The sequence below is a fragment of the Eptatretus burgeri genome, chromosome 3 (assembly GCF_056783735.1).
Source record: "Eptatretus burgeri isolate ZD-2024b chromosome 3, Ebu_testis_v1, whole genome shotgun sequence".
NCBI lineage: Eukaryota > Metazoa > Chordata > Myxini > Myxiniformes > Myxinidae > Eptatretus > Eptatretus burgeri.
In genome coordinates, this window is record NC_140963.1 from 37,125,565 (window position 1) to 37,140,043 (window position 14,479).

General features: G+C 43.0%; 1 protein-coding gene and 1 long non-coding RNA gene across 7 annotated transcripts in view; one reads left to right on the plus strand and one right to left on the minus strand.

Moving 5' to 3' along the window:
- Positions 1–5,461, minus strand: part of LOC147029696 (V-type proton ATPase 116 kDa subunit a 1-like) — a 504,511-nt gene extending 499,050 nt beyond the window's left edge. For 5 of the 6 annotated variants that reach the window (XM_085872936.1, XM_085872940.1, XM_085872938.1 and 2 more), the window contains exon 1: positions 1,673–1,841. In XM_085872936.1, coding sequence (XP_085729062.1) covers positions 1,673–1,780 — 108 coding nt within the window. In that variant the 5' untranslated portion in view covers positions 1,781–1,841. Of the gene's footprint in view, positions 1–1,672; positions 1,842–5,365 lie in introns of those variants that run through there. The other variant, XM_085872937.1, reaches the window with a different exon arrangement.
- LOC147029697 (uncharacterized) overlaps positions 1–7,269 on the plus strand; it is a 40,294-nt gene extending 33,025 nt beyond the window's left edge. The window contains exons 2-3 of the long non-coding RNA XR_015056045.1: positions 1–5,482; positions 6,929–7,269. The exon at positions 1–5,482 is cut by the window's left edge and continues 649 nt beyond it. This is a non-coding gene — a long non-coding RNA (uncharacterized LOC147029697). The remainder of the gene's footprint in view (positions 5,483–6,928) is intronic.
- Positions 7,270–14,479: the final 7,210 nt, after the last annotated feature.

Consider the following 14,479-nt stretch of genomic DNA (forward strand, 5'->3'; position numbering starts at 1 on the left):
ATCGTGGAAAATTGCATCATATAATGCATGAAATCGCTCCAAGCTCCTCATTTGAAAACATAGCACTTACAAAAGCGATGTTTCCAGCGATTTGTAGTTATGTAGATGTGGCATTTGATTATACGAGTGAGGAAAGTGGAAAAAAAAAAAAAAAAACATTTTGAGTGCTTTATCATGAATAAACTGTTGCGGCCTGTTCCAACTCAAGGCAATGTTGAGCAGGCTGAAGAAAATGGTGAAATACGTCCCCAGCGAGGGAGAGCGAGGTTACCGAGGCTGCGGCTGATAAAGGATATAATTAAAGCCGTTAATCATCTTCAAAAGGGGTGTTTTAATTAAACTAAACACCCAATTTTCAGTCATACACTCCCTTGGAGTTCCCTTACTATGTATGCAAGTTTCAGGCTGATAGGTTTCATGGTTTTAGAGTTATGGAAGAGACACACTGACACACAAACACACTGACTGACATTTATTTGTGTTAGATATATACATATACATATTATTTTTTTATTATATTAGTTATTATATATTTATTTATATTATTTATTACAAATCACATTTTACGGCAGGTGGTTTGATGCACAGGGAAACTAGGAATGGTTATCCAGGCACACGAAAAAAAAGTGTGTTCATGAGTACCACGTCCACACCCATAAGTGTTATTATATTGCTGAACTTTGTCATGGTACTGTACAGAAGCTTGCACTGTAAGAATCAGGCTGCTGTGTGCTGAAATTCCTGCTTGGAACTGCACTCCGAGATGTGCACAATTGACAGTCCCCGAAAAGCCAAACCAGTTCCAAAGAATCCCTGCAAATGTGACGAAACGACAGCTCGATAAGCCTCACATATCCCAGGGGTATGGAACTATTGGACCATAATAGCATTAATGAATGTGTATAAAGATGGATGGGGACATTGTTTGGGACAGATTTGCAAGCATGATGGAGGATGGTGGGCGCACGTTAGATGAGGAAGAATGATGTGGAAGGTGACGAAGCAAGAAGAGTGAGAACAGCTGAAAAGTGGAAGAATAAAATGGGACAAAGTTATGTTGTTCAAATGATAGAAGGAAGATGTGCAGGAAAGATGTTTCCCAAGTCACTATCAAGCCCAATTTAAATACAAGGAAGAGGTTGTGGTGTGGGCATTCACGAAGTAGGGGGGCAGTCTATTTATTAGGTACGCATGGAAGTAAAATGAGAAAATTTTAAATTGAAGAAGGAAGAGAAAGATGATAGCAGAGACGAAAGGAAGGTAGACCGGTGTGAAGGCGTTGGGGAGAGAAGGGAAAGATGGTTGAAAGGAGATGGCAGTGTATGTAGCACACATAAACCAGATTCATTCCAACATCTGAGTGTGGAGCAAAAAAGGTCGCACACATAATAAATATATGACCTTCACTTGGAAAGAGCAACAAAGCAAAACCATTTAAAAAAAAAACAACAAATTATTTCATGCCATAACAAGTGAGCATAAACTAGTTTTTTTTGGGGGGGGGGCTGAATTTGTGGACAATTTCTACAAGCTTGGACAAAGCAGATTGCAACAATTACTTTTGTACAACCTATCAAGAACTCGTTTGTTTGGCCATGTTTTGAAGACAACCGTGCAGACGAGGTATTCCCAGGGTTCCATTTGAGGTACAACGATCGAGGTAAAAACTCACGTCCTGAAATTGCACCAGTCCAAGCTCTCCGAGATCACGGATGGATCCAAAGGCCACCTCCGTCTGCAGGAACACCTGAGCCAGGCACATCTCCTCGCTCCGGAACATGATGCGCAAAGACACCAATTCTCAGCACAAAGTTTTGCAAAACCAATCCAGCAAGTAGCCCCGCCGCTCTGAGTCTTCCACCCAAGGTGTGGATTCGTGGGGGACCACCCAGGCCGGAACAAGCACAAACATGTGACGTCGAAGCGTCCATGGGGCAAAGTTCGTTCAAAGGCGTGGAAGCCGTTCTACGAGTTTTGCAACTTTCACAGTTTCCGTGTCGGTAGATATGCTCGAGAAAATGGGGAACAACTGCACTGTGAGCCTCAGATAGCAAAGCCAGGGGAGGCTTTGTCAAACCACGGATTACTCAAAAAAAATGTGCACACAAACAGCTCCGGGACATTCAACACCCGACTCGTTAATTCAGCAACACCGCTGCCAAATGCAATAAAACGCTATCTTGCGGATGAGCGACACGCTCTTCACCGTGTAGGCAGCGTTTATAGGTCTTTCTAATTCCAATTAAATAATGCCCTTGGATTCATTCCTCTGTGGTTGCTTTTTTGGAATACCGCACGCCACTCTCCCAGGAATTGTGAATAAATTGGTCTGGAAAAGCTCAAACGAGCTATGAAGAACAGATAGTCACTTCGTTGTGTATAAGAGATTCTACGTGAAGGTGATTCCATGTTAAATATCGAATCGGACGTCATCACTGTCAGACTCATGATCCTCACAGGGGCTGAGATGTAGTGTGTGTGTCTGTGTGTCTGTGTGTCTGTGTGTCTGTGTGTCTGTGTGTCTGTGTGTCTGTGTGTCTGTGTGTCTGTGTGTCTGTGTGTCTGTGTGTGTGTGTGTGTGTGTGTGTGTGTGTGTGTGTGTGTGTGTGTGTGTGTGTGTGTGTGTGTGTGTGTGTGTGTGTGTGTGTGTGTGTGTGTGTTTTGGGGATATACTGTATATCTGCCATAATAATGGTCAGCATGTGTCAGTCAGTGTCAGTGTGTCTCCTCCATAACTCCAAAACCATTAAGCATAACAGCCTGAAACTTTGCACTCATCCTAAGGGAACTCCAAGGAAGTGCAAGACTGAAAACTGCATGTTTGAGTTGATTTAAACACTCCTTATTAAGATAATTAACTGCGTTATTTAATTATCCTTTATCAAGCCTTCATCCTTGGTCAACCTTTGTCAGCCTGCTCTACCTCGCTGGGGTCTTAATTCACCATTTTTTTTGGCCTGTTCAACAATGCCTTGACATGGAACAGACCACAACAGTTTCTCAACAATAAAGTGCCCAAATTGTTGTTTTTTTTTCCACTTTCCTCCTTCACATCATCGAATGCCTCATCTTTATACCTACGAATCACTGCACACATTGCAATGCTTGTAAACGCCTGGAGACGCCAGTGTTCGTGGCTTTATCTCATTTCCGCACATGTGATCAGCTCGATAATCTCTTAAACTGAGCCTAATTTCAAAATTTAAAGTGTGGAATTGACCTTAGCATCAGCTCCAACTACTAAAAAAAAATTATCCCCGTGTGGGGGTGACGGTCATCTCTATAATGTTTTTTACTATCATAATCGATGAACCGTTGCCAGATATCTCCTAAAATGACAGACAAGATAGGTTTTGAAAATGGCGACTTTCACAACTTTCGTGACCTTGTGACCTTGACCCTGACTTCGAATCCGGAAAAAAAAATGTCGTTGGGTATCACTCATCGACCTCTACCCACATACCAAATTTCATCAAGATCGGAAGTAAAAAGTTTTCTTTGTACCGGGAGGTGTTTTTGAGACCATCTTCCAGGTTACGTGGCGGCCAAACGGGAAGGAAATTCAAAAATCTGTCTGGTTAGATACAAGATAATATTTTTTACTATCATAATCAATAACCAGTTGCCAACTTGTAGAATGGCAGGCGAGATAGGTTTTGAAAATGGCGATTTTTATAACTTACGTGACCTCGTCCCTGACCTTGAACCCGGACAAAAGTTATATCGTTGTGCAACACTCATCGACCTCTACCCACATACTAAGTTTCATCAAGATCGGAAAGAAAAATTGTTGACGGACGTACGGACGGACGAACATTTGATCCGGCTTTATTAGGTCATCTCGGCAGAGATGACCTAAAAAAGTGTTAATTTGTCAAAATCGCACATTGTTTGACACTCCGGGCATCTCCGGGTTGTGTTTAATATGCCAAATCAGCGATCGCTAATCGCTTGCCAAGCCGACTGTTCCTTATCAACCATTTTCTTGAAGTGCTGGCTTGAGTGCTGAAGCCACTTGGCAAGCGCTCTTCAAGCTGCTTGGATGGTTGCTTGCAAACCATGGTGATGCCCGGCAAAAGTACCCATGCTGTCACTCCGCACTGTCCCTCTACTACATACAATCAATCGACATACAAAGTTCAGGCCTCACCTACCTGTCTTACTCCAAGCTGTTGGGGTTAGGGTTAGGGTTAAAATGTAACCTTCACCTCAGAATGGTCATACTGAGCACCGCCCAGAGACGCACTCGCCGGTGGAGTACTTTAGCAGTTATAAGGGGAGAGTTGTTTCCAAAGCCTAAGCTCATTGCGGATACTGCAGGGAATGTAATGGCAGATGAAGGAACAGCAGATGTGAACTCATTTATTCATTCATCATTCATCCCTTACACCTTGTGGTCACTCTGAGATTGGAGGGTCGTGTGTTCAAAACAACTGTGGAACTTGCTGTGAATCCATTTTCCATCCCATCCATCCATCCCTTCACTCCATCCATCCATACATCCCTCCCCACATCTCTTCGTTTGACATCTCTTCCCCACCCCTCCTTCCTCTCTTTCCTCCCTCCCTCACCCCTCATCCATACATCCCTCCCCACATCTCTTCGTTTGACATCTCTTCCCCACCCCTCCTTCCTCTCTTTCCTCCCTCCCTCACCACTCATCCAACTTTTATGAAGTGATAAAAAAATGGGTGGTTGTGGTAAGTTCCCACCAGTGGTTGTGTTGTGGTTTGGAGGTGGTTAAATTTTGCATGGTGTTTGTGGTGCATTTTGAGCAAGGAGCATCATAGAGTGTGTGGGTTGAGTGGATGGGCACATTTTTGCAGTTAGGGCTGCTGCTGGGTTTGATTCAACGATTTGAATTTTGAATTTGGCTTGGGTTGAGAGATTCTGGGTCTTATCGCATTTTGGTTGTAAAACGTGCGCTGAAATGAAGTAAAAGGCACAAAACACTGGCGTCTCCAGGAATTTATAAGCATTGCAGCTAAGGCGCGATGGGCTCTAGGGTTTCTTGGCCTGAGCTGGCTTTTTGGGTTTGGACTGCGGGGTTGGGCTTGGCGGTGGGGTTGGACTGCGGGATTGGGCTTGGCAGCAGGTACAGCTACTGGAGGGGTGTTCATTTGTCTGGGTTGTGAGTTCTTTGGCACTCTGGGCATCTCCAGACGGTGTGTGACCCCTTCGGAGAGATCCAGTTCCAGAGTGGGTAAACACGGTGGCATCCGCAGTTTGAGTCACACACTTCAAGGGTCAAGGGAAGCCCATGTTATAATCTCATTAATATGATACGTGCTGTTTGAAAGTGACGGGCAGTTTTGCTGTCCTGTTTGTATATGCTGTTCATGTTCCTGCAGAGGATGCATGGTACCTGTTTCATGTTTGAAGTCCGAGCCAGAATCAGAATGTGAAGATTCCGGTTCGTCATCAGTGATGGGGACGTCTTCTTTCTCCAACACCCGCTGCAGCACCTCCTGGACGCTCAAAGGTCGTTTTGATATAGTTTGAAGAAAGATTGGAAGAAAGAAAAGAAAATGTTATGAGCCTGCATTCCTGAATTTTAAACATTTCAGTCATTTGGAACGTCTCCTCATATGCTTACAATACATTCGTTTGCTGTGACAAATTTTTCCTACATCCAACCAACATAATTTACATGGACCATCATCCATTTTGAGGGGAAAAAAGCTCAAAACAATTAGATTTGCTCACATTACATCACCATCAATGACTAAATACTTCATAACAGTAGTGTATGCTGAGTCTGTGAACAAAAGTTGCAGTGCAAGGCGATCATTTCATGAAATAAAAATCTCCATTTAGCAATGTGACCGAAAAAACAAAACATTTACTAATCAACTTCAAAGGGGTCCAAAATAAAGGTAAATTCAATATTCAGTGGACGCAATGACTTTGTTCGAGTTAGAGCGACCGCTCTGAGTTGAGGTTGGCATTTCAAACCCCAGCGAAGTCATTAGTTATGTGAAAAACTTTTAAATGGTGCATGTTATTTTCTTGGTCGACGCTCAACATTTAAAAAGGAGAGAGCACGGATAAAAATGGAGGAGAGGGAGATAGAGGGGAGGGAGATAGAGGGGAGAGAGAAAGATGGGAGAGATAAAGATGGGAGAGAGAAAGAGAGAGAGGGTTGGGGTGGAGGAGGGAGGGAGAAGATTGGAGATGCAGAGAGAGAGAGAGAGAGAGAGAGAGAGAGAGAGAGAGAGAGATAGAGGCAGTGGTGTACTGAGAAGGGGGCAGAGGGGGACATTTTCCCCCGGGTTGGGGTGGAGGTGCCAAATTCACAACCAGTTTTACAAGTTCGGACAGAATTTAGCTATTCTCATAAAATTATGGATCATTAAGATGTTTGTGTTGCTGTGATAATGTGACATCAAATATTAGCTTATCAGCAGAGATGTCATGCCTTGGGAAAGCCATTGTTTTTTCAGTGTTAGTTTTGTTGAAATAAAGTACTCGCGAGGTACCACTGTGACAGACAGGATGGATGTGATCACGAACCCTCACCAGTCACGTTTTCTCGGCAGCAGTTTGGCAACATCGGCACATCACATCAGCATCTGGCATCGTTCAGAACAAGAGATTATCCACTCAAACTCTGAATTGAATAAATATTTGAACTGATACTTAGTGTTCGTTTCACCTTTGTTTTGGCATCCTGGCATACTAGAAATTTTGAAGTGGTCAATGGTCAATTAATTTATATTTTAATATAGAGATGCTCATTTCCCTATGTCTATGGTGAGTGAGATCGGAGCACTGATATAAATATTATGAAATAGGGAAAGCCGAGAAATGAACGAAGAACTGGAGAAAACTAAATAACTGAATAATATGTATAGAAATCCAAACCTCGTTAGTTTCCAGTATTACGTACAATGTGCATTAAACACAAACCAGCGACCTTGTTTTACAGGTCAAACACTCAAGGATGAAATGTTTCTGGTATCGCCTCCAGCATGCATTGAAGGGGGGAGAGGGAAGAGGAGGATAAGTTTCCTTCTGCATCCATCGGGTCTTCCACATTCCTACGCTGCTGATTTATGTAATGGACAAGATATATGCCAAACAGTTCCACTTCACTGGAATGGTGACTGTGCATTTGCTATGAGGATTATGACCAATAGCAGAGTCACCCTATTGAGGCATCCATTACAAGGTATACAATCGTGGCCAAAAATATTGGCACCCTTGCACTTTTTTTAAACAATGCACCATTTCTTCCAGAAAATTGTTGAAATAAAAAAATATTTTGGTATGCACATATGTATTTATGCCTGGTGTTGGCTTAATGGTGAGGGTGGTGGGCTTGGGATCCTGCAATCCTGAGTTAAAATCCCCCTTGACTGTTTAATTAATACCAGGTGGGGTTGACCCTGCTTGTCATCCTTCCGAGGTCGGCAAAATGAGTGCCAGTTTGCTGGTATCCTGTGTCGGAGTGGCGACCCGTCCAGGATTGTGCCCAATAGCCAAGAAAACTGCTTAAGCAGCACCAACGCTCTGCACAGAGTATGGTCCCAATGGATGGATGGATGGATATGAATTTCTTTCGTTTGCAGTGGAACAAAACAAAAAAGCTGCAAAAATCACTAAGTCTTAGCTTATTCTCCACAGAAATCCTAAAATAGACCACACAATATTTTTGGCACCTTTTAGAAGTTGTTAGAAATAATTAGATTTCAAGCAGGTAATTCTCCTCTACTTTGGAATTGAACTCACCGAGGGTGAGTTGCAGGTGCCTACAATATAAAAATCACTCATTCAACCAGTTTGAAAAGAGAAAAGGAGTCATTCTGCTGTTTTGTGTCAGTGTGTATGCCAATGAGCAAGGAGAAAAGAAAGAAAACAAGAGAATTACCTGAGGTCAGACACAAGCTTGTAGGAAGCATGAACAATCTCAAGGCTACAAAGTCAATAACCAGAGACCGTGACGTTCCTCTGTCCACCGTACGCAATGTTATCAGGAAGTTTAAGGCCCACGGCACTGCAGCCAACCTCCCTGGACGTGGCCACAAGAGAAAACTTGATCGAAGATTGCAGCAAAGGATTGTTCAAATGGTGGAGAAAGCACCTAGATCAACTGCCAAACAGATTCAAGCTGACTTTCAGACACAAGGTACGACAGTTTAAACTCACACCACCCATCGCCAACTCAATGAAAGGGGGTTCTATGGTAGGAGACCCAGGAGGACTCCACTGCTGAGAGAGAAGTATAAGAAAGCCCGACTGGAGCTTGCCAAAACACACCTGAACAAGAAAAAGAGCAATCAGAGATTGCAGACCCTCGACAGGACTTCTTGTGAGTGGTGTATTTTATGGGTTTGAAGGTAAATCCAATATGGCTGCCAGACCATGCATCCGATCAAGTTGAAATTTAAAACATGTATTCCTCATCTCTACTCGATCATAACTGTGAAGTTTCATATCGATTGATTAAGTGGTTCCAGAGAAAACATTATTTAATATTTGTCTTCAATCTGATATATCTGGCCAACCATGTGACCAATCAATTATTCCGTAACACACTTGTACAACCATGGCTTGGGGAACACTTGTGTGAAGTTTCCCCTCGATTTATCCAGCCGTTCTGGAGAATAAATTTTTTTAATAGGTTATAGGGTAAATCCAATATGGCTGCCAAACCAAGTGACTAATGACATCATATGTGTTAACTTTTTCTTGCTCATGGACAGGCGGTCATACGTGTAAAGTTTGATCTTGATTTGTTCAGCCACTTCAGAGAAGAAGATTTTTGAAGGTTTATTTTAAAAACAATATGGCTGCCGAATCACGTGACCGATGACATCATGAATTTTTTTTTTCTGTGGACCATTTTATCCCTAGATGGCCCTTAAAATTTTTCATACTGATCGCATGTGGTTTTCTCCATATGCAATTATGACGTCATGATGAGGGCACAGACGACATCATAAAAAATCACTTATTCCCCATGAGGAGTGCTTTTGTATGGGTTTGAGGGTAAATCTAACATGGCTGCCACACCATATGACCTGTGACGTCATAATTATCATTAAAACATTCTGCATGAGTAGTCGCACCAACGGTAAAAAAAATTCCTTTCAATATGACAAGTGGTTGCCGAGGAAAATATGAAAGTTCTGTGCGGACTAACAAACAGACAGACAAACAGACAAACAAATAGACCCAAATGCAATGCCCTCTCCTTTGGTGAGGGTAACAAGCTAAAATCCTTCTGGGAGAATGTCCTGTGGACAGATGAGACCAAATTTGAGCTTTTTAGTCAACCATATCATCTCCATGTTTACAGAAAACAAAATGAAGCCTTCAAAGAAAAGAACAGCTTTCCCTACAGTCAAGCATGGAGCAGGTTCAGTGATGTTTTGGGGTTGCTCTGTTGCTTCTGCCACCGGGTGCCTTGAATGTGTGTTTGGCATCATGAAATCAGGAGATTACCAAGGCAATGTGGAGCACAATGTTCAACCCAACGTCAGAAAGCTGGGTCTCAGTCAAAGGTCATGGGTCTTGCAGCTGGACAATGACCCCAATCACACTTCAAAACGCACCCAGGAATGGTTCAAGACAAAACGCTGGACTGTTCTGAAGTGGCCAGCAATGAGTCAAGATATAAATCCCATTGAACACCTGTGGGGAGATCTGAAAACAGCAGTTGGGAGAAGGCATCCTTCAAATCTTGGAGAACTGGAGCAGTTTGCAAAAGAAGAGTGGGAAAAACTGTCAGTAGAGAGGTGTAGGAAGCTCATTGATAGCTATAAGAAGTGCTTGACTGCAGTTATTTTGTCCAAAGGCTGTGCGACCAAATATTAAGTCGAGGGTGTCAATAATTTTGTCAATGGCATTTCTTTTTATTTTCTGATTTAAAAGGATAGATTCAGGTCTGAATCAAACACAAAGGTTCTGTAATATTAACAGTGAAATAAATAATTGTGGAGACCAAATACTCTTGTCAATTTCAACTTATTTTTGAGAAAATTGTGAGTTATTTGAAAAAAGTGCAAGGGTACCAATATTTTTGGCCACGACTGTGCAAGGATTTTTCTGCATCCGGAAAATAAGTTATTGCAGTTACAACAGATACTTCTGACTTGTAGTTTCAGTCTGTGAAAGACACCACCGCAAACCAGCATTGTGTTAGCTGCAACACTGCTCCTGCAGTATCAGTCAGCCAACCATTTTTTAATACTCGCCAGCCAACCCCTGGGGAAGGGAATCGATCCATAGACACATATCTGCTCACTGGCCTTCATCAGCATGGAGTGGACTCCCCTCCCTCCAAGAGTTGAGCTGGCAAACTTAAGTCATCGTCTTGAATGCCAAATAGTACCTCTTCACTCGAATGGTAACCATGAACCCTCATGCCCCACTATCATTTGCTGTAAGGGTTCTGACAAAGCAGCCTTCTTGGCATGGTGCAAGGTACATCAACACTGTTATCTAACATCCTGAAGGAAGATCCTTTGGTCTGGTGAGAACTGATTTCTCCTACACGTGATTGATAATATAATTTGAGTTTGGCAGAAACCTAACAGAGCCTATACACACAAAATAATGAAGACTCCATCCTATTAGGTGGCGGATCTGATATATGAGGCTGGCTGTTACGATCGTGAACTTCACCTTGCCATTGAATAGGGTAACCTGACAAGCAAAAGGTACCATGGGGACGTTTTGGATGGTGTTGTTATTCCACATTGTAACAACCACCCACTTTTCACAAGACCTATATTCATGAATGATAATTGACAATGCAAAACTCCACTGTTCTCATACAGTTAGACTTCTTGTGAAACAATGCCATCACAACATTAAAGATTTCTGAAATCAAATCAAATGGAGCATGTTCGTGACATTCTTGGCCATGCATTTAAGAAAACGGACCCTCCTGTCCAGACTCTGGCACAGTGAAGGACAACTTTGCACCAAGAATGGCAACAACTCCCTTTAAATTCTCTCGCAGCTTCTTCAAGAAATGAGGTTACAGTGGTCATTTGTTCTCATGGTGCTTACACACACATTATTGACCTTTCAAGACATTCATTTCCTTGGGACATTATTGTGTGTCATGATTGACCATGGTCTTGTGGCCTACATTACAATATGTGTTACCAGAAGCTCGATTCTAAAGACAGCGTGTTTTTGGTGTAAAACAGTGCCATTACAGACATCCTCATTCTGAGATTTAAAAAAATTCACGAGAGCGAAGTCAATGGCGCACCATCGCAAATCCCCAAACTTCCCACCTAAAGCAAATTTGAAAGATGTCAAAAAGTTCCACTGGGAATGACCCAATATCAAATTTTGAGTTTCAATATTTTTTTCCCGTTTTGACCCCTGAGACCCTAAGTTGCCACCCCCTGGGGAATGAACCAGAAGTCAATTCCAAAAAAAGTCACACATTTTATGTGTCCCCCCAATGCTGATTGTATGGACAAAGTTTCATGAAAAAAAGTGTTTAAAAATGTAGCCGTAATTGCATTTTTCGGAATTTCAACTTTTGATCCCACCCTGCCTGCCTCGGGCCTTTCAGCCTCCACTTTTGGCCTCGGGCCTTTCAGCCTCCACTTTTGGCCTCGGGCCTTTCAGCCTCCACTTTTGGCCTCGGGCCTTTCAGCCTCCACTTTTGGCCTCGGGCCTTTCAGCCTCCACTTTTGGCCTCGGGCCTTTCAGCCTCCACTTTTGGCCTCGGGCATTTGAGCCTCCAATTTTGGCCTCGGGCCTTTGGGCCTCCATTTTTGGCCTCGGGCCTTTGGGCCTCCACTTTTGGCATCGGGCCTTTGAGCCTCCACTTTTGGCCTCGGGCCTTTGAGCCTCCACTTTTGGCCTCGGGCCTTTGAGCCTCCACTTTTGGCCTCGGGCCTTTGAGCCTCCACTTTTGGCCTCGGGCCTTTGAGCCTCCACTTTTGGCCTCGGGCCTTTGAGCCTCCACTTTTGGCCTCGGGCCTTTGAGCCTCCATTTTTGGCCTCGAGCCTTTGAGCCTCCATTTTTGGCCTCAACATTTTGAGCCTCCATTTCAGCCTTGAGCCTTTCATTCTTAAGCATATGACCTATAAAACTTGGTCCTATTGGAAACTTGCTCCAAAGTAACAGGAAAGGTCCGACAAATAGTTTTGCAAACCAGTAATTTCCTTTCAATACCTCTCTTTCCAGCAATGAAGTGTAGCATGACAGTGTGGATAAATTGCTGCCTTATGATGAATTAGATCGACCAGCACAACCATCGTGTCAGTAACCTTAGTATTTACCATGGACAAAATAAAGAAAAAAAAAATTCTGATGCATTACAGTGACTCTGACAAATCGCTCTATTTATAAAGGGGCAGTTTATAACTCGCAACTTGTCTAAAAACCTATGATAAGCCACCACACAGCCTTGGTTTCAAAATAGTTTTCTGTTTTGATGGAAAACAAGTCTCAACATAAATTTCGAGAAAACAAGTCTTTGTCATCGCATTCGTCCATCCTGACAATTAATTACTCCCATAAGCCTCTTAACCCAACCCTCTCACATGCAAGTTGCAGTCCCTCTTCCTCTTTCTCCCCCTCTCTCCCCGTTCACTCATTCCCTCGCTTTTTGTGTGAAAGAGTTGCGCCACTGCCAAACTGTTGGTTCATTCTGTCCACCACCTTGCTCTTTCAAGAGCCTCGATCTTGAGAGGAAAAAAAAAACTCGCATGATCCTCCGACCCCTCCCTCCCCATCCCGTCATCAGACATTATGGAATCTTCATCTGTCGTTAGTGATGGGTTGAGGAGCTGTGCAGACTCACAAATGCCAACTGTCTATTGTGTTTATACCATGTCCAATGCAAAACTGCATTTTAACTTTAGTCTCGGTTGTGGGTTCAACACCGAGTAAAGCCAAATGTGACCAGGAAATTACCATTATTATGAGCCTGACAATGTGGCATCACAGAGTGCATATATTTTCTTTTGGCTTTAATTTAAGATTGCTTATTCCCATATTAAAAAAAATTGTTTTACTTTCTTGTACATATAAATATTGTCTTTGACCACTTGCTTAGCTGTTTTCCGTCTGTCCTTTGTTGTTGCTTCCTATAAAATGGTTGAATCAGTCCAGAAAGTAGATAAATTATGTAAAGCCTGTTTGCACACCAGGTACTAAACAGAAAGGGTTATTTCAGCTCTATTGAATGAGAACACAGTTTCATGGGGTGTGTGAACCCTTGATCACGTGGGGCATGATACTGGATAACCGAGTGTTGATTGGCTACTAAATTCAAAGCTGTGTGCAGTAAATGGTAATTCTGTTTTTTTTTACAGCGGTGGCCTACTGTTATAATTACCCAGATGTTAGGATGAGGATGCGCCTCTACTCCAACAATTAAAACAGGTATTAACCAAATCATGGTGACAATGAAACACTCTACAAAAAAAAATTCACAAATTATTATCCAACGGAACAAATGCTGCATGGATTTCAGAAAAGACAAATAGCTGTAAACATGCATCTTGACCTAATCATGATCACGACAAACCTGGTGAATATGGAGGATGGCTAGTATAGGGTTAGGATGAGTTTGCGAATTATTAAAGACAAGTGAGGCAGATAACAGTGTCAGACGGTTCACTGAAGCAGACCATATGAGCTGGTGGTCTAGTACCTCCACAAATGGCCAAATGATCTTGCAAGTCGACAGAGCTTGGATTTCCTCTCCATGCCCTAAAAGTAGGAGTCTGTTACAATTTCATATTTTCCCAAGGTCCTTCAATATGGCTGAACCAGGCGGTCTTTCCCGTGCGCGGGAAGTGAAAGGTGGGAACACACTGTTTATGAGAAAGGTTTTATTTCAAAGAAATAAGACGTGGGGAGTCAGGCAAAGAAAACCCGGACAGGTTCAACACAAAAAGACAATAAATGATGCCGGGGAAAGACACAAGCTCATTATATAATTAAAACTAAACCCCCTCACACAAAGACTCACACAAACAATGGGGACAATGAGAATTTGAGCAAATGCACAGGCTGCTGCCATACCTGCTCTGCTCCACGCCACTCTGATACAGCAGGTATGGTCATGCGGGTTTGCTGGTGGCGAATGGCGAGTCTGATGAGCATCCCTCACACTGAAGAGCAGATTGCATGGCAGAGAGTCCAGCTCCAGGGGAGTTCGTGAGCCAAGAAAAGCAAGAGCCCGAGCACATACAAATGCACTAATACAGCTTTTATCTGCTTAAGAAACATCTTCCAGCATGTGGGCTGTCCTGCAATTGTCTGTCCGGTCACCTGAGTCCCGTCCATGTCCAGGGGGGCTTTGTAATAGCATCTCCCTCACATCCAGGGCCTTACCACAGCTCATTACTCCCGCTGGCATGGGTGATGATCTTCAAAATTGCATGACCTGTTTCTCTTTTATTTCAAAGATTATAGAATGGGTAATTAGCAATTCAGCTTCTCAAATATCTGCACCAGCATTCTCTTTTCAAAGCATTCCAGTCTCGTTTCAAA